At 42.0% G+C, this 21,415-nt stretch overlaps 1 protein-coding gene across 1 annotated transcript in view; it reads right to left on the reverse strand.

The window, feature by feature from the left end:
* Positions 1–20,287, reverse strand: part of FREM3 (FRAS1 related extracellular matrix 3) — a 73,429-nt gene extending 53,142 nt beyond the window's left edge. The window contains exons 1-2 of the mRNA XM_009922177.2: positions 15,199–20,287; positions 13,191–13,280 (exon numbers count right to left, since the gene is read on the reverse strand). Coding sequence (XP_009920479.2) covers positions 13,191–13,280; positions 15,199–20,287 — 5,179 coding nt within the window. The remainder of the gene's footprint in view (positions 1–13,190; positions 13,281–15,198) is intronic.
* Positions 20,288–21,415: the final 1,128 nt, after the last annotated feature.

Consider the following 21,415-nt stretch of genomic DNA (forward strand, 5'->3'; position numbering starts at 1 on the left):
GACAAACATGTCAAGTGCCTGATATACGAAACACTTCCTGATATGTTTTACATATTCAATCTGTTGTTATGAGATATATCAGAGACTAAAACACGTGCATGCCTGTTTACCCATACACATTCAAGCAAACCCCAAAGAATTATATTCTCTCATGTTATAACAAAACATCTATGGAACACATTAACTCATCAGTGATAGGAAAGGAAGGCAAATGCATAAATTTAATTAAAAAAAAAATATCTAAAGATAGGTTAATTCCAACGGTAAGTCATAAAAGTTCCCAAATGTCTATCAATGTTATCTTTTAAATCTCTCAGGCTAAAATTGTCAAATGAAGATCTAAACAGATTGAGACATGAAGACATTCTTATCAGTGTCCATAGACAAATTGCAAGAGACAGCCATCCCATAGATTTCTCCTTTCACATAATTTTCCTTTTTTCTCACTCCTGCGCTTTCTCATGTTCTTTTAAATTTTGTCTTACGTCTCAAAGGACAGAGAAAAAGCCTTATAGTAAAAAATGAGAAAACTAAGCAAAATGGTGTTCTGGTGCAGGTAAGGTATTCTGCATTTGGTAAGTTAGAAGAAAATGAAGATTTTGCTTTAAGGCTTTTATTATTCTTGGTAAACCCTTCTAGCACAAGCACTGAACCAACCAATGAAAAGAATAAAACAGACCAGTTGAATTTTCTGTAGGAACCGCCAAATTAGTCAAGCCCATCAAAGTAGTGTGATGGGGGGAGACAGGCAGATCAGAGACCTTCAACACTTGAGCAAGTTATGGCAGTAACATATGAGAGCTGATCTGTAATAACTCTGTGTACATGTTCTGAGACCGCAAAAAATGGCAGGGGCAAGGGATGGCAGGGAGGAGGAATTATCATAGTCCCATTTCCTTGATTTTATATAGATGTTGAGAGAAACACATGGAGAGCATATGAATCCATAATACTCTTGAAGCCATGCTTTAAACAAGTGTTAAGTACCATTTTGAGTGGGACTATATTTGTAGAACCCACATCATTCTTACGTTCTTCAGTAGCCATCAGGAAAATAATCTACTTATGAAGCCTGAAGCCCTAATAATCTCTGTGATAGTTATACAAAAAATACAGAAATTGATCTGACATTTTGCTTGACACAGTAATGCTATATAAACTGGCAACAACATATTAACTGGAAAGAACCAACAATGAAATTTTAATCAAGTATTTTGTTTGCTCTCAAAAGTATAAGAAAAATCTTCGGTTATATTCTGTAGTTGCTTTCCCCAATGTTACCCAGATGCAAGAAAGCAGGAATGTATACATATTTTATCTCCTATCATTAAGATACAGAACCAAAAACATGAAGACAAACAAAATGTTTGCATAAAATTCAACTCAGAAAATTTGCTTACCTCCAGCATATGCTATAGTAAAAAATTGCCCCAGAAGACTGAATTAGTCCATGGTGATTTAAATCATATCAAACAAAAAATTCCTTCAGATTTCCTATGAAAAATTAAAAAGGGGGAAAACACAGACATTCTCTAGTACACTCTGTTCACATCAACATTAATAATTTTTATAACGAGGTGCCAAGACTCTCTAAAAAAGTACTCTGTGGAAATAAAGTTTAATTTACCTATTAAAAGAAAAATCAAACCACAGAACTCAATGATAATAAGTCTTTTGCTGCTACTACTATTTAATCACATTCTTAACGTATGCAGTTTGGTGCTCTTTTTTTGCACACCTTATCCAAGAACATGCCACCATGATAGGTGATGCCTTAGGTTCACCAACTATGCAACTTTCCAGCTGCTTAGCACCATCTGAGCAGCTTTGTGTAGAATGAAGCAGCTTACTGAGGACCTGTGCTGTTGCTCCTGTTTAGAAAAGGTTACAGTCTATGAGGCCTAATCAAAGCTCACTGGATTTTTTTGAAAGACTTCCATTAACTTAAAAAAGTTTTTATCAGGCTCCTAGACAAGAAGGAACATGAAGACAGAGACAGAAAAAAGCGAAGGATTAAAATAAAATTCTAAATCACATTGTATAGCAAAAACATAGCTTTATCTTTTTTAAAGTATACTTAAAAATTTATGCACATACCATTCATTGGGTTCTTCATCACTAGTTTAAATGAAAAGCAGACTTGTGCGTTGTTCAAAGACAGCAGTTAAATCTATGCAGAGTTGACTGAAAGGGCCATTGGGCTACCACAGGTGATAAATGTATTTGCTAAGAAAAGAGAAAAACTATCTTTTTTTTAATAGTCTCCTTACAGAAAGTACAAGAGAGATTACTGTGGCTTTTGAAGGGCAAGATGTAGGTTTCAGTGCAATTACTATATAAACAAGAAGATAGCAATATTTTTTTTTTTTTAAGAATTCATTTTATCCTAAGCTTTAGTCCAGTGAAAAGATACCAGAAAGGAATTATTTAATACACATGATTTTGAAAAGTTAACGCAGACTTCTCTATACTCTGTTTTGCATGATTAAAAACAAGTACTCGGCCATGAAATCCTCTATGTACAATGAAATGTGCCTTAAGCCTTGCTAATTTCATGTGCCTTTGTTGTTTAGTCTTTCTATACTGTACTCTTAAGACATTTTTAAATGAATACAATTTCCTTTCCTACTAACATGTCTCTTTACAGGTGCATATACTGGCATTAATGTTTAAATATGGTATTTAACTTTAAACAAGCATGAAACTGTTTTTGACAAATGAAATAGTAGTGTTCAGAAGCAGTTCTCAGTGTGTGCCTTTAAACATGCATAATCGAGTGGTCAGATGAAGACCAATGAAGGCAAAAGCATAGTTGCCCTGCTTGCCCCAACAATTATCTCAGGTACTATGGGAACGGAGCTGTGCAGCAGATCCCAGCTACTCAACAAATTCAGGATTTAACACTATTCACTGTGTTCAGTTCAAACACTCTGGGGGAACTTTAGTTTTATCTGAATCCCAGTATTACATACTGGGACAACCGTTGCATTAACAAGAAAATAGTGTGAAAGTTTGTGCTCTAGGCTGCAAAAATCCCATTTTCTCCTTTTAAATTCCTTCAATATACTCAAATAATGATGAACATAATTAATAATATAATATTTCACAGTTTAGCTTTCATCATTAAGGTTTTAAAAGCTTTTGGTGGAATATTAAAGATCACACTCCAAAATGAATCTGAACTCAGACATAACTGCACATGTGTGGATCTCCACCTAAAGCATATAGGACTTTCAAGAAAAGCCAAGAAAGAAAAAATTCAGTACTTTTTCCTAAAAGTCTGTATTACTGTTTGAATCTAGCAAACTTATGGGACTTAAAAGTAATTTCTGCAAAGCCATAATATCGGCCAAAACTTCCTCCCAGCTGACATCTTCTTAAGTACGCCTTGTCGTAATATTGGTAACAAATAGCTTCTCCGTGAGAGAATTTTCAGCATTTAGAGCGCTGTGGGTTTGATCTCATTCACACTGGAGCAATACTAGAATTACTTTTTCAGTACCTATCTTTAATTTCTTAAAATTCTTGAAATTAACAGTTCAGTCACAGTCAAATCTCATCTAAATCCTAGGCCTCATATACTGTTAGTATAAGAAGAAACAATAGCCAGTGGGGTAGTATCAACATGAAATGAGCCTGGGGACTTCTTTCTTTTAGTTGAGGAAGTCTCAAAACCCAAACAAAATGTGCCATTTTCTTATTAGATGCATGGCAGGTAAGCAAGTAGCTCTCAAAGCTGGTTCAGCCTCAGAATTGCCAAAGCATCTTTGCTGCTTCATCCAGGCCTTGTAAGATCCCAGACAAAAAAAAAGTTCAAATGTAAAGGCAAAACAGAGGGCAGCACCTTCAGAATACTTGCTTTGCATATGGAGCTGCTTCCATACAGTCAGCTTACAGCCTAAGTAGTACTACACCGGGTGTCTGCTCCCACTTCAGATACACATCCTATTTGCTACACACACATAAAGGGTAGAGATTTGAACCCTGTGGCTAAAGAAGAATCTTACTCTGCAAGGATGGGAGTTGTACGTAGCAGAAAATAATGAGGCTTTTACAAATATGACCTTCTAGCTCTTAAGAACCAAAGTTCTTAAGTACCAAAAAGGCACAATCAAGGAGATGGCAACTCTGCAAATACCCAGCATGTCTGAGTGAAGATGTGAAGGCAGCAATTTGGAAAACAGCAACACTTGAGCTAATGAAAAACAGAGAGCAATCAGTGTGAAATAGAAGTTATCAAGTACTGAGTGTCAGGGTTATGCTTATATCCGTTCAAAGGAAATGATAGTCTGTAAGTATTATGTCTTTGGTAGCTGTTGTAGTCATCAGATCAGAACTGGTTAGCAGGTAGAGATCAGCCTCTTTGACCTATTACCTGTCAGAGCCTTCACCTCCTATTTTCTTGTCTCTTGTTTGGGGCCTGCCCTGACACTGGGTATTGACAAGGGACAAAAATGAGGAAAAAAAGTTAACACTTGGAAATCAAAGAATCATTCTTTCCATCCCCAAAGATTCTAAACCTAAATAACAACATCACTTTTTACAGAGAGGTGCTTAAACTACTAATGATGGGGAAGGACAGAAACGTTCAGCAGATATTTCTTTTTTTATCAATAGAAAGCAGACTGATAGCCTTGTACTGTATGAGAAGGAACTACTTTCTAAAGCAGCACAGGCCAATTTCTAAACTGCCACTAGAACGGATTGAACACCGTATTTTTAAAAAAACAGCAGTCCCATGTACTATTCAAACACATGTAGTATGTGCCAATAATAAAACAGCTGGCACATCTTACTCTCTTTCAGAAAGCACTATTTCTAAATGGGATTAACAAAGGTGAGTACTCAGTGGGATGCTAATCTGTTCCTTTTGTGACCAGGAACACATCTTTTGTGGTAACACTTGGTGATAACAGATTGTTAAAAAAGTTTAAAAATTGAAGCAAAAACAGGGAAAAATGTGCTGAACTAAATGAGCTGCTCAGTAGGCAGAGTCTATTAAAACAAATCCTGTGTTTCAATACTTCCAACTGCAAAGTTTTACAGACATTTTTTTAGATCTTATCAACATATAAAGTAGATAGTATGTATGGAATCAGGCACCTTGTCCTGGAAAGCCACCTTTCTGAAAAGGATCTGTTATGCAAAGCAGAAAAAAAACATCAATAATAAATAACCTTCCACTGCAATACTGGAGCTAGAGAATCCTTTGTTTTACAAAGGGGAGAACAGCAATTAAGATCTTCAAGGTTATTTTACTTCTCTACGTTACTAAGAATCAGAACTCAGCACACGGTTCTGCTTTCTACAGTTAAAAATGGCCTTTGAGAAAGGGGGGTAGACACAGCAAAAGGGATATAAAAATAATTACTGCCTCATTGAAAAAGTATTTCATATTAGGAATGAAGTACATATAGATATCTATATTGTATAAAATAATGCTGTAGTAAGAAACTAGACAGGTCTAGCTGGCAAATAGATTTACATTACAAAGCAGCACCTCATGCAGAGGTTTGGATTCTGACTGGGCTTCAAAAGCTCAGACAAAAGAAAACCAAAAGGTACTTTGACTGCAGAGTAGAAATATTATTTCTAGGAGAAAACCAAGAGTGATAAACAACTCTTCAATCTAGGACTTCCATGAAAAGAATTTGTAGCCCACAGGTGAAGCTAGACTACTCAAGCTTTTGTAAGCACACACATTTTCCTCAGTGAAGATGATTAATTACTAGAACATATTAGTATGGAAAGTTACGGCTTTTCCTTTTACTTCTTCATGCTTTTAATCTAAAAATCAAGCATTAGTTCAAAGAAGAGGCTTCTGGACTCAGCAAAATAACAGAGAAATTACCTGGGATACACAGCAGAAGAGAGCAAATGACCTAGCGGTCCCCTTCAGCTGAAAACACCTGACCTGAAGAATTTACAGGAGAAATATCTGGTTTCAATGTACCCCTTTTTTTTTATTTTAAAAAACACCACAGAAGACTTCATAGCAGGGAACTAACAGAAGGCTACGAAGTTGGATTGGTAAGGGAAGAAGAGAGCAGTCAAGCAGCTTTAGGAAGCAAAGAATGGAAAGGAACTGAAAGAAACATGGTTTGGGAAGGAGAAGACATAAAACCTTGTTGCAGTGGTACCTCACAATGGTAAGGATTAATGACAGCACCCAGCAGAGTCAGGGCACAGAGAGGAAAATTAAACCAAAAATGTTCAAACAGGGATGCCCACTAGCCTCTGCATCTTTTTGACTCTCACTCAGGCCCATCAAGCACCGCAAGATGTCAATAATGTTTATATACCTATCAGGGAGACAAAATAGACAAACTTCTGAATTAAGATGTTCTTCTGCCCTGCAATTTAACTATTCTCTTCCAGGCCAGGCATCTCGCATTATACAGGGTGTTAAAAGTACACTTGCTAACCATAGTGGTAAAGAACACTTCATTGTTTTCTTCTCATCTGTATTAACAAATACCATATCCTTTCTCTGTCTCCTCTACTCCAGACTGAACAGTACCAAATCCTTTAATCTTTTCTTACTGGTCAAGTTTTCTACATCTCTGGTGATTCTCACTTCTTCCCCCAAGGCAGTTTCTCCAGTTTTTGTACATCTTCACAAATTCACACAAACTTTGTACAAGAAGTTTAGTATGGGATTTACTAGCACCAAGTGGAACAGTTATGTCTTGCATCTTAAAAACAATACCGTCATCCAGTTCCTCTATTCTAGTATGATTTTTCTCTATTACACAGTAAAAAAATATTAAAATCTTGCATCAGCAGAAATGGTATCCAACACCACAGAGGGGAGGATTAAAATAAAATAAAAAAGAAATCAATAAAGCCTTCTCTTCAAGTGCGTAACTTTATTAATTTGGAAAACTGGCTTTAAAATGGAAAACACTGTAGAGTGCGTATCTTGAAACAGCAATAGATGAAGGGATGAATCAAAGCCATGTCAGAAACACTTCATTGTTTTCATTCCACAGTTGCTCAGGTTCTCTCCTTTCAGCGGAAACATAACGCCTTTGCAAACAATTGTATCAAAATAAAGCCTTCCCACCTAATGGCTTCTTGTTCTTGAGGTCAACACAGGTAAAATGCATCATTCAGTGCTGTCAAGCATGACAGCAAATTAGGGCATACCAAAACCACACTGAATTCAAAAGATTCCTGCAGTGCAAGTTGTTTGACAAGCTTTGTTGCATAAGAATTCATACACCTTTGCTGACTAATGTTTTCAAACTTTATTAAAAATTAAAAGTTTTTGTAAACCCCTTAAAAATTCTATTTAACTTGGGACAAGTGTAGCTCTGGGTTTGTTTTAAGGCTGCTTGAAAATGGCTCATTAGTTGGAAATCCTTTGCCTCTTAAATAATACACCTTTTTGTCTGAAAGTGGTGAAATCATACCACCATAACATCTTTTGCAAGGTCTGCAAACTATTTTCAGATTTGCAGATGTGAGGAGGGAGATGCACAAAACCTGCCTACTAATAAGGAGAATTATTTAGCAAGAGGAGGGTACACTGACTTGTATATGGTAACACAAAGTTGATTTGTAAAATTGTTAGTAAAATTAGAGGAAACATGATCTACATGTAAGAGTAGACAGTTGTGTTAGATAAATACAGTCATTAACACACACAAACCTCATTAGATATTAAGTTTGACCAGTAACTACGTTCTGCCAGTTTAGGTGATCAAATTCAAACCAAGGATTGCTAACAAGCTGCTGGAATTGCCATATTTCGGTTTGTGTTACAAAAGGAAACAACAAAACACTTAATTCTGCCGAGAGATTCATTTTTCACTTGCACACTGTTCATTAACAAGAATACCTATTCTTAAGTGACCAGATATCGTAATGTTTCTAGATTTTATAAGCAAGCATGTGACTTACTATAATATTGTATTAGAATCTGCGAGAACTGTGTAGCTCAGAATTACAAAAGCCTGTGTTCTTGTACCTTCTTAGGTGCCTGCTTCAACCAAAACCCTGAGAGGTTATTCAGAATTAAGGAGCCATACTCCTTGCCTAGAAAACATTAACAAGCTTAAAGATAAAAGGCTGAGGCTCTTATATCAGCCTCAGGGAAGCCTGGATCAGCCCCTGGATCAACTCCCTGGCTGAACAGTCTAAGCATATGGAACACAAAGCTAAGAAAAAGGTGGAAAAATTACATACTACCAGACAACCACTAGGTTTTCCTTAGGATTTTCACCCAACCACGCCTCCCCCATGCAATTTATTTGCAGTAGCACCAATCAAATATGGGTAAGGCGGAGTCTGAGTGGAATCCCAGGCCAATTAGAATTAATAGCAAAACTCCTGCTAACTTTAGCAGAGTCAGATTTTCACACCACGGACCTGGGACCACATTGAGCAAAACGCACAGAAAAAAAATCACACTTTAGATCATATTCTAAATTTTTCTTTCTACAGAGCTTTTTTGGTAGCTAGAAGTATATAATACAATATTTTCTTTAATATTTTATGGATTGCAAATACTCTTTAGTGCATTTTGGTAGGATTCCTTTATACAAAGGGAATTCTAAGTTTTAAAATCACATTCCACACAAGGTTTGAGAGAAGCCTGAACTAGTCCCACCAAGTTTGTTACAATACAATAAAATCAGTTTTGCACTTACAAGTTAAAATTGTAACTATAGGGAATTGTGTTAGGTACAATGAATCATGATGGGTATAACCATAGAAACCTCATATATTTTCTATCAAATTTTGTGTTTAAGAACTAACATTATGATTGAAACAATAGACAAAAGTGTAGCCAGGGGACTAGCTAATAGAGGTAATTAACACAAGGGCAGTCAAGTGATTAACTAGTATTTACTCATAAGTTTTGCAGTTCTTTGCTCTTATGACTAGATTCCTGTACGCTAGATGAGAACAATGTTGACATTGACCACATGGGACTGAAATTGCATTAAGCTTCAAGATCAAAGAACAAGGACAAGAACAAGGACTTCAAGGACAGCCAACAGAATCTCAGATGGGTCAGTGGTCGTAAAAGCAGCCCTTCGACTCACATGAATTTGTCATTATGCATGATTGGATGCAGGCAGTACTATGATAATCACTAATAATTTTTTTATGCATATGTATATTAATCTGATTAATATGTAATTAGTTATTCCATATAACCTGTTTGTACTGAAGCTGTGGCATGCATGCTAGGTGGAATTATCCCCTGTTCATCCAGTGCTGCAGTAAACGAAGTGCCTGCTTCTTAACATCACATTGGTGTTAAGGAGTTTTATTCTGGATTTCGATAACAAGTTCACATCAGCAGAACATTGTAGCTTTCAGTATCAGCAAGCTCTCATTACTCTTTTGGCAGCAGTAATTGAAAACAAGATCTAGAGGGCAGCAATGACAGGAGTGTCAAAAGGTTAAGTGTACTAAAAACTGCAGAATAAAAAAGGTGAACTCTATAGGTAAATAAAAGAGTTACTCATACAAAATATCACTGGACGTAAACCAGGTGGAGAGGCATTGGACTAACCAAGTCGAACTAAACTGATCTTTGCATAAAAATCACCAAGGAAAAATAACAAATGCTTCCCAAATCAAATACAGCAAAGGCAGAAGTAACCACTCTACGTTTACTGCATGTCATTGCTCCATTACCAATCTTTGAACAAACTTGGCATTATGCTATCTGTACACTCACCCCAGGAATAAATCATTAAAACGAGCTGAACCTTACCTACTTTGTATTCGATTTGTACCAATACTTGTTTTGTGAAATGAAGTGCATGCTCAACACTGAACACTCATGAATAAGAGCTGCCAGTATGCACCACAATTAGTAGGTTAAAATTCTACTACTTCTGCCCAAATCTTCAGTTTAATGCAGGTATGGGAACAGTTTCCTCAAGTTAAAGGGATCAACTTTTCTGAAAGCTGTCAGCCATTCTCTCTCACATGTCACTGATAAAGGTTTCCTAGCAGCTCTCTTAAATGCAGAACAACTAGTTATCCAGATAAAGAACCTAAAGGAATCTTTCCTATCCTCAGGTTAGACAAAATGCTATTATTCAAAAGGTATACTCTCCCATTAAAGGGTGAAACTTCTGTCTGGAAGAACCTGATTGTGTTTGTGCAAGGGAAGCTACAAGACAGAGAAAAATGCAGGCATTTTCTCCTCATATTCAATATGCGCACACACACATTTCATTGCTCAGTTTCCTTTGTACTGATGCAAATTATATGCTTTTAAGAGGACTTCAGAAGCTAGAACACAAAAACAGAGAAAATAGCAGGCTTTTTCTTGAACGTTGCTGAAGCAGTTATAAACTGCACTGAAGCAGTGTACATTCTCTCCTCCCGCTGGGCCTTTAGGTATTTTTTTCTGAGTTGTACAACAGCTATTACAGTTGTGCCTTCTTTCTGGAACTCCCTTGGGAGGTAAATGCACCTGAGGGAATATTTTTAATGTATTTCTAAGCACCAAAGCCATCAAAAGACTAATCCAGATAGAACTTCTTTTAAAAGCATTTCCTTGTGCTATAGTAGTAATGACAGCATTGACTTTTCAACCTTCTTTTCCCCCACCAAACAAGTTTTAAGTGAATTTTCAGATGCTACTTGCTCCTGTAGCCATGTACTCTTCCTGTAGTTGTGCCAGTCACATCAGTAGACAACCACCCTTCAGTCAGTACATACTTCTATTATAACCATAGCTGCACACATGTATTGCCACAGCTTTTCTTCCTCTGTTTGTTGATATCTGGAACAGACAGATGATGAAGTAATCTAGCTGAAAGAATCACTCCATTTAGCAGAGGCTGAAAGTGCTGTTAATGAAAACATCCAGTAACTGACTCCCTTTGTGTCCCTGGGTGTATACAGAATAAGAATTACCATCTGTTCAGTCATGTCATTCCTTTTTCCCCATTGTTTCTCATCATTATTATATTACCCCACTTAGTCATGTCACAAAGACTTGTATATTGATCAAGTGACAGCAAAATAAGATGTCTGGAAGAAACACAGGTAGCAGTTCACAGCACCTTCTCCTGTGTGCTAAGTGAAATGTAAGCAAAAATAGACAAAGAATGCATCTCCGATCTTTCTTAAATTAATAGCCCCATTTGATTTTAATTGCATCAGTTGCACACTACTTCAAAAAGAGCTAGAAAATAACTGGCTTGTGAAATCTAGCTTGTTTTTTCCATCACCTTCAGCTGGCCAATGTGCAAACTTTTTCTTTCAGCATAACCAGAGGGAGCACAAAACAAAAGCCATTTTCAGCCTGTCATAGCTTTGTCCCCCAGTGACTCTACTGGCTCCTAAAAGAGAAGATCTTTCCAGCTGTAAAGTTGCCAAGGATACAAAGTGCCAGCCATGGGGAATGGGTTGGTGCATTCTTTGCCCACGAAACAGGTCTTCCAGGTTCCTGAAGCCTGGTGTAACAGCAGCTGAATGAAATTATTTGCTTACCCAAACCTTAACTAGAAAGGAAATAATTTCCTTCAAGCTATGAATACTGTGCACGTTCCCAGCTGCCTACTATTCCATCTTCATCTATAAACATGAGAAACTTTTCCCTGACAGAATCACAATGAACCAGAGGTGTGGTTGATCTAATATTGATAATGTTTTTAATGTCCCTTCAGGTACATAATCTTTCAGATATGAGCAAAGTAACAATACCAAATGACTGGTTCCAAATGTTCAATTACTCCTTGGACAACTGAAAATAAACGAGTCACATTTCATTGTTTTGCTGATACCTTCAGCGCACTGCCCAAAACCAGTAAGTGTTGCCCTACAGATGGGATAAAGAAAACACTAGAAGTCATATCCAAGGTGCTCACATTCATCTTCAAGCCATAAAATGAACGGGTTTATCTCAGCTAATCAAAATGTCTCAGCTAAGCAAAGCACGAGATAGTTCTTAACCCATAACAGAATGCTTATTTCTCAGGCACATACTTATCTCTGGCTGGATTGGTTTATAGCAAATGGTGCATAAAACTACAATGATTTATACTGCTATGAGAACAGAAACAGACTGATTACAGATAGAATGTAATAACTGGTTTCCAAGAGATCAAGATAGACATTTTCTGGTTTGCAATAATTAGAATAGGAGGCCTTAGCAAACTCAAAGGAGCTATTGCTTTTCAGTGACTATCCTCATAAGTATCAGTGCAGATTTCTTTTTAACGAGTCTGCCAATTTTGGACAAAATATTTTAATGGTGTTTCAGATTTGTCTTGAGTCCCGTTAGGAAATACTCACAAATTTAACTTTCTGTCAAATGCTGTGTTAGAATGCTATTCTGACACATTCTATGCACTTAGGATTACATCAAACTAGTCAGGAAGTTTACAGAGATTAATGTGAAGGCAGATCCTTACACAGAAGTTATTTAACCGAACTGCAAACTTATTTTATGAATCTTCTTGTCTACTTTTAATTAAAAGGAACTTGTATAAAATTTTGATGAATTCTCAGTGAACTTAATTCGTATGGATGATTAGGGAAAAATATTGCAGCATACAGAAAAAAACAATACACAGAACAAAACAGATTTTAAAGTAAGAGTCATCAAAGGACTATGCAAAAAATGCAACATACACATATCAGTTGATAGAAATAATCACTGGTCCGCTGAAGCCTTTGAAACAATCACAATGTATGCAAAAGAAGGATATCCTTCTGTATAAATAAGAACAAAAGGGACTTAACCAGCCTATCTTAGCATTTCACCAGATACTCAGCCCTGATCTAGATCAACTGAACTCTCCTTATTTAAGAAAGATTAGCATTAATTTTCTCTTTTGATTCAGTAGTTGGCCACGATTCCAAACCCATCAGTGCTCCACCTTGCATGGTTGAATTTTTGTAACATGCACAGCTGACCATGAAGGATTAGCTGTCACTGCCAACAGTCCTCCCTCCATAAAGCCACTGAACAAACAGTATTGTGGCAACAGTATATCCCACTAAGAGTTGATAGCTTGCCATAGCAGTTTGCATTAACTGTAACATTATACATTAAAATGAATAAAATATCTTCATTTGTGTTCCTATGTGTTCATGGCACTTTTACATATTACTTATAAAGAAATAACAGATGACTTGTTTATTTAATGTGAACAATCTTCCAGACAGTGTAACTCCAAGATATGTATAATGAAGCATCTTAATCTTACCATTGTCTTCAATGGAGAAATAGAAGATGTCACTGGTAGCATTATCACCTTCCTTCAGGATGTAGCTGATCTTCATTTCATCAATATCGGCTAAGAAAAGAATATGCTAAATGAATAATCATAGAATTTTACTACAGAATATATAGGACATAGTTCATTCTACCTTTACTATTTGATTACTTACTAATAAGTTGGCTAATTTGTGGATAAAGCATTCCAGCAACGAAACTTGTATAAAGTGGCATGGCTTCTTACACTGGTCTATACTCAGCAACACAACATAAATTTAGTTATTAGCTCAAAGAACAATGGCAAAAAGACAGTGAGATATAGTTTTACCATAAATATTTATTTTTTTAAATACTAAAGTCACATCCTTGTTTCAGCACATTAGGAAGAATTACTTTGCTATAACTAAATTGAATCTATTAGGAGTAAAGATCTGCCCATTTTTTAGAGATCAATTTAACCTCAATCAGTTTTTTAAACACTTCTATGACACACAAAACTGTGGCAGGTACATTGGGACTGAATATGAGAATGTATTAAACAAATCACAAATAGGTCTAAAAGTCAATAAAATTTTAATTTGATATCCCCAGAGAATAGGGAAAAACCACCAGGATATTTCTATTACCCTAAAGTTGCAGGTGTATTACCCTATGCCACATTTCATCAATATGAAGACTTCAGAAAAGTCTTCTACTTTTGCTTTTATTTTAGTTAAATAAGCAACAATTTCATTTGATATAAAAATGTTTGGGATATACCTAAATGTTCTTTATACTGCATTCAGCATTAAGCTGTTCTAGAGCTAATTCTGATCTACTAAAGACTTACTCCCCTGGGGTTACCAGTTGCTCTTGTTCTGGCATGGCAGATTTGGGTGCTTTCTGTCAACTGAAAATGTATGAAACATTCTTGAATCAATGGCAAATGATTTTTCACAACACTGTAGCTTGGCAGATGAACTGCAGACTTCTAAAAATAAATTGTGTTATCATAATCTTAAAGTTACAACCTGTCTGGAAGTTACGGATAAATACATAAAATGGAGATAAAGGCTTTTTCTCTCCCCAGATTGTCTTCTCTTGCAAAAGAAAGGTAACATACCTGAGCACATAAAAATAACGGAGACCTCTAATCCTATTATAGTGTCTAATGAGAATTTTGGTAAATGTTGTCCCCCCTACTGATAGTCAAAGCACACTAGAGATAGGCAAACTCTAGGCTGGAAGTTTCCTTGTGAAAGCTTTCAACATGCTATTCTATCCAGGACAGATGAATGACAGTCGTAAACCCAACTACTTAAAATCGGCTAGAGCACAGGGACATTTATAGAGAGTGGCTGCTGTCACTGTGCCCCACCATCCTCTGAGGCTCTTCCCTCTGCACAGGTTTGGTGGAGCTGACCTAAAGGAGGCCTCCCTACCTACTGAGCTTTCTCTGTGGAACAGAATCACAAAAAACATCACCCAAACTACTGAGGCTATACTGGGCATATCCTGCCTTTTTTTTCCTTTTTTTTTTTTTTTTTTAAATACTAGATCCAGTGATGTGCAGAAATATTAATCACCTTTCCAAACAATTCCCTCTGAAGACAACACTGATTTTTGAGCCTGGGTTTAATTTCCAGGCAGGCAAACAGGTACTTCGGTCTTCAACAAGAAACTGGTGCGGGATCTGCAAATCACCATTTCAGATTTTATCCCATCTTCTTACGAGCAGTACTATGCTATGTACACAGTAAGATGTACATTTAACACACAGTAGGAAACGCATTAATGTGTGCGCATAGAACACAGAACTTTTCTATTGTGTCTTCATAGGTAAAACAAAGCTTCATTTCTAAAATGCATGTATTATAATTCTGATCATTTGCATATACTTTGCAGTTTAAAAGACACTACTTTCTAAATCACCTGAAACAAAGACTCAAATAATAGAACATAAAATAACAGGTTATTGAGCCCAATGTTTATAAGCAAATACAACCATCAGCACCAACCTTGCATAAATGTTCTAATGCTCTCATTTCCGAGGCCAGTGTTAATGATGAAGCCATGCTCCGGCCCATCTGTTATTTTGTACTTCAAGAGATTGTGTGGACTGTCTCGATCCTCTGCCTTTAGTGCCTTGCTAGTGATCAGGAAGCCTAGATGCCCAGCTGGAAGTCTTCTTAGAGTAGGGGCACCCTTGTTCACCACTAACTGTGGCACTCTGTTGTCCAGTGAACTGATCTGAATCCTCATCATTTGGGGTTGATGGATCTCCTTGCTAGTGTCAGGGAAAACATAAAAGTTTGTGTGGGTCCCATCAGTCACGGAGAAGGAGAAGCTATCCTGGCTGGTTTCTGTACCATCATGTCTGTAGCTGATAAGATTCTCATTCAAGTCTTGTTTGGTGAAGCTGGTGACTGGGTAGCTGTTGTTGTACAAAATCTGGCCATGCACTGGCACCTGAGTGACTGTGAATAGGAGCAAGTGGTCAGGTGTATCCCCATCTTCCACAGTCAGCTCAAAAGGGGTGATCAGCCTGGTCTCCCCTTCCTCGACAACCAGGTCACCAATAGTTAGAATTGGCTTTTTGTTGTCCACATCTATGATGGAGACCCTGAAGGTACGAAAGACTGGGTTATACCCATCTGTCACTTCAAACTCAAAACTATCCGTCTTCACCTCATCCTCTGCAGTGTGAATGTAGTAAATCTTGTTGCCAGCAAGTTGGAGTTGAGTAAAGGAAACAACAGGTACCCCAGGACTGTCTGAATTCTCTAGATGGCCCCGGGTTGGGGACCGGGTGACACTGAAACGCAAATTTTCATCAGGACTGTTAATATCACTTGTGCTGAGCAGATCAGTTGTGAGTGTCACCTTTCCACCTTCTTTCAGAGTTACACCCTTGTTGATCACCTCAGGGAAGACCATATCAATGCTACCAATGGTAATATAGAAGTACCTGTCTATCAAGGCATTAATACCATCAGTAACATCAAATTTAATCAGATCACGCACTCCACGCAGGCCAGTATGAACATAGCGGATAAAACCCTGGTCTAAATCATCTTGTGTGAAGTTTGTGCCTTGTGTAATGTTGCACATCACTTCCTCTTGTCTGTTCAGATGTTGTAGGAAACCCTGCACAGGCGCCAAACGGATGACATAAACAAGGCTCTTATCCTCTGAATCGATGTCTGTGGCTTTAAGGTCTTGACTAGAGATGACCTTTGACTTGCCAATCTCTACTTCCAGACCATTGTTGATTGTCATCCTGGGAGTCTCATCATCTACCAGGATCACCGTAATCAGCACATTCTGCTCCACTGTGTGGTGTCCATCAGTCAGCTGAATTTGGAAGCTATCTTCTTCCACCTCTGAGTCATCATGTTCATACACAATGCTGGAAGCCTCCTGGATCTCCTCCAAGGTGAAGCTGTGAACAGGCACAGTGCCCGTGGAGAGCTGCTGCACAATCTGCCCATGCTTAGGAGGGACAGCAATAACAAAACGCAGTTCATCTGGAGGCATGTCTGCATCGGCTCCGCTGAGGATGGGCGTGTCAATCACCAGGCTCATCCCCTCAAGCACCATGAATTCACGCACAAACAGCTCCGGCTTTTCGTCGTTGGTGGGGATGATGACAATGGGGAAGAACTGGTGAGGCGAGAAGTTAACACCATCAGAGCACTGGAAAGTGAATCTATCCTCCGCAGGCTCCACCCCTTTGTGAATGCTCTGCACATAGTTGACATGGCCCAGGCGAACATCTTTGATGGAAAAAGCACTAACGGCAGTACCAGCTCTAGACTTCTCAGACCCAGGGGCTGGAGAGACGTTCTCCAAATACCCTGAAGTGGACTGAACTGTGACAATGCACAAGATGTCATCTCTGGGAGTATCTACATCCTCCACATCCAGTTGATCCAGAGTTAGAGTACTCTTCCCTCCCTCAAGGACACTGAGCGGCTCTGCCGCAACCATCACTTCAGGTGCGACGCTGTCCACAGGCAATATAGTTACAGCCACACGCACCCTTTGTACTGTGCTGCCTCCCACCACCCATTCACTGGAGAGGTCAAAAATGGTGAGATTGAAGGAATCATACCTCTTTTTCAAGCCAATCTCTCCACTGGTGTGAGCGTAAGCTACAGCTCCACTGATGAGGTCATGCTGGGTAAACTTTTCGGATCGCACTCCATCCATGAGGATGTCACCCAGCTTGGGTGGATCCTGGACAATGAAGGTCAGCACCAAGTCATCTGTATCCTCATCTGTACCCTGGATAAGTGACATAGTAATTTCAGTAGCACTGTTTTCCAGGACATCAATGGCTGCTCCCACCTGCCTGTGACCACCAGGGAGAGAGATACTTGGGTTTTCATCATCCACAGGCTGCACAGCAATCTTGACTGTGATTGGCACGTGATGGACTCCATCACTCACTTCCAACTGGTAAGAATCACTGGCAAACTCATCGCCACTGTGTTTGTAAGAGATGCGCCCACCAGCAATATCATCTAGCAGGAAAGATTCCCCTTGCACCATCAGAGCCTCCTCCAGATAACGTAGATGGCCATGCTCCGGAACTTGAATTACAGTGAAGACAATCTGGTCTGCAGATGTGTCCTCATCTGTGGCATCCAGCTGATTGCTGGTGAGAAGGAAGCTGTTTCCCTCAAGCACAGTGAAGCCTGTATTGGTGATCTGAGGTGGCTTGTTGTCTACTGGCTGCAGGAAGAGAGTAAAGGTACCTTGTAGAGAATTGGCAGCTGAATCCTCTACAAGGAACGTGAACTGAACCACCCGTGGTGTGATCCCCAGCTCCTGATCTGGGGGTCGATATGCCACCTTGTGGTGGTTGACCTGGGCTTGGGTGAAATGTGTAATGGACGTCTCAGGACTGTCGGCCAACACAATCTCTCCAGTGACCACAGAGTGATTCTCATCTGTGTCAGTTGGGGGTGTCAGCAAAGTGTACTTCAGCTCCCTGTCATCCGTATCCAGGTCAGTGTACCGTAAATAGTGCTTCTTAAAGATGGTCAGCTGGTATTCCTGCACTGTCATCTGCAGGCTAGTTCCTGGGTACAGTGCAGGTGGCAGGTTGTCTACCGGTTGGACTTTGACAGCGAGCACATGCTCCCCTGACTGGTTAGGGGGGTCGTTGTCATCCTGCAGCCGGAACACAATGTGGCCCATCACTGGGCTGGCACTGTGAGCTCCCGTGTGCCTGAAGAACAGCCTCCCATCGAGGATGTCCTGCTGCAGCCACTCGTTCACCACCCTCTCATAGACGTGTTCATCCTCCACAAAGTGCCAGGGGGAGGAAAAGGAGTCACTCTCCAACCCTGCTCTGCTTTCTTTGCTCTCATAAGATGCTGGTTGCTCTGCCTGACGCAGCAGCAGCTCACCAAAGCGGTGGGAGTGTAGCAGGGACACTGCGGAGTCCCCAGCCAGGACAAATCGGATAGAGGTATCATCAGAGTCAATGTCTGTGGCACTGAGGACAAAAGGTGAGATTTGGACAGTCTGGTGCTCACTCAGCACCAGGCCCGTATTTGCATTCAGCAGTGGTGGCTGATCATCATCAGGAGCAATAGTGATGGGGTACAGAAATTCGACCTGGTGCTGCCCATCTACCATGCGGAAAACAATGTTGTCGCTGTAGCTGTGCTCACTGCCATCGTGCTGGTATACCACCTGCCCTGCTTCTAGCTCTGCAGCAGTGAAGTACTTGCGGCTGGGCGGTACACCCAGTACCTTGAGCTTCCCATGTCGCAGGCCCCGCGTGACCCAGACCTTTACCTCTTTCAGATTGTCCTCATCGCTGATCTCCAAGTTGCCGGACAGTGGCCGTGACTGGCCCTCAAAAAGCATCAGCTGTGGGCCAGTCACACGACTGAAAGTGGCTACGGGGGCCAACGTGTTCATGGGCTTTACCAGGATTACGAAAGCGAAAGGCTCTGAGGAGGCGCCATCAGGGTCTAGCACTTCCATTTCCACCTGGAAAAGCCGCTCCTGGTCCGAGTCCAGGGTAGGGGGCTGGTAGGCAATCTTCAGCTCCCTCACCTCCTGCTGCGAGAAGGCACCGAGGGGGCGGCTGGGGTCATCGGTGCTGAGCAGGAAGCCTTGCTGCTGTGGGTCACTGGGCCAGACAGAGGTGAGGTTGAAGATCAGGAGGTCCGGGGGGGTCTCCACGTCCTCAGCGGCCAGCACGTCCAAGGTGAGCGCTGTGAGCGCAAACTGGTCCACCTCCATCATAAGCAGCGCCAGGAAGCTGGGCTTGGGCGGCGTGTTGTCGGCCCCTTCGTGGATCCGCACCACCACCTGGAAGTACTCCCGCTGCTCCGGGCCGGCGGCAGGCAGCACGGACACCCGCGCCGGGATGCAGTCCCGGCCGGGGGAGGCGGTGGTCGCCGTATGCCGGTAGCGGATCCCCGCCTGCAGCACGGCGGAGCAGTCTCCGCTGTAGCCGGCGGGCAGGGGCCGCCCCTCGGCATCCAGCAGCCGCCCGTAGGCGGGAAGGGGGCCGGCGCCGGCCGCCTCGGGGGGCAGCAGGGTGAGGCGGCAGCGCCGGCCGGGCTCACCCTCGGGGAAGCCCAACACCTTGCCGTCCAGGGGGAGGCTGAGCCCCCGCAGCTTCTCCACGGGCAGGGGCAGGTTGCGGCTGAGCAGGCGCAGCTGCTGGAAGAGCACCTCCACCTCCAGCGCGAAGGGCACGACAAGGGTCCGGCGGGACGAGTCGTAGCGGAGCTGGAGGCGCAGGCGGTACCGGCCGGGGCTGCGGGCCCCGAAGTGAGTGTAGGTGACCTGCCCGCGGGCGAAGGCGCAGGGGAAGCGCGGGGGACGGAGGGCGCCGGCGGGCTGCGGGGCCGGCCCGCTCCCCAGCGCCGCCACGGCGCACCGGTCCCCCGGCCGCACCCGCAGCACCAGGTCCGCCGCCGGGTCCAGCGAGACGGAGCGCCCGAGGGGGACACGCAGTCCCCGCTTGGAGACCAGGATAGCAGAGGCAGCGGGCTCCGCCGCCCCCCGCGCACTCGGGAGCCCGAGCAGGAGCAGCAGCACCGCCGCGGCCGGAACCCCCGGCGGCCCCCCGGCCATGGCCCGGCTGCTGCGGGCCCTCCTGCGCTCTGAGCCGCCCCCCGCCCCGCCGGGGCTACTAAATGGCCGGGACGGGACGGGGGGGAGGCGGTGGGGGAAGCAGGGCCCTCCCCCAGCGCTGCAGCGGGGGCCGTACCCCAGGCAGGGCGGCGAGGTGCGGGCTGAGGCGGCGAAAAGCCCGAGCGACCCGCGTCCCGGGGCGGGCTGCCGAGCCGGAGCGGCGCGGGGGAGCAGCAAGCCCGCCCCTGGCCCCGGAGCCCCGTCCCGGCGCAGGCACGGCCGCAGCCTCGCTCCCTAGGGCGGTGCGACAGCGAGATTAAGGGCGGAAAACAAGGAGAGGTAGATGAGGCAGGAGAGCCGGAGCGGGCAGGTGTTGGGGAGAAGTAAGCGGAGGCAGAGGGGAGCAGGCACCCACGGCTCGGCCCAGCCTTCCCCGGCGGGGACGGGGTTCGTCTCGCTGCCGGGGTAGGGGAGCCCGCACGGCGTACAGCAAGTTCCTGCCCGCCAGCAGCTATCCGGATGAAAACCCAAAATGCAAGTTTCCTCTCGAAGGGGGAAGCGAATTCCATGTGGAGAGGAACAGATGTAGAATTTCAAAGCCAACACGACCCCTTCGTGCTCTAGAAGGGGCTATTGATATTTCATCTTTTCACACAGACAGAAGTTTCCTCCCCTTCACCCCCAAACTTGGCATACAGTTCATGCTATGTACAGACAGTAAAGGGGGAAATCGGTAAAACCACGCTGACTTTAGGATGTTTGCTTACTACTAAGCAATTTCTCACAGCTAGAAAAAACAAAGGAAGCAGCCTAGGCAGTTTCCACTTTGCTTGGGACCATTCCTCTTCAGTTTCACTTGCAGGTGCTCAGCCCTTGCTCAGGCTCTCAGCTGAGAACAGCAGATAAAAACACTACTGGATTTTAAAAAACAAGGTTTCTGTTGGAATCACTACTGTGGTTTTTAGTATTTTGGACATTTACCCTACTATTTCATTAAAGGGACATGTAGCTTAAAGCTTTATTTACTGTTTGTGATATTTTTCAAATTCTTCAGGAACTTACCGAGTCCCACTGTTCACAAAGAAGAATTGCTTACCCACTCTTAACTACCATAAAATAGGAATGGGC

Source organism: Haliaeetus albicilla, chromosome 1 (assembly GCF_947461875.1).
Source record: "Haliaeetus albicilla chromosome 1, bHalAlb1.1, whole genome shotgun sequence".
Taxonomy (NCBI): Eukaryota; Metazoa; Chordata; class Aves; order Accipitriformes; family Accipitridae; genus Haliaeetus; species Haliaeetus albicilla.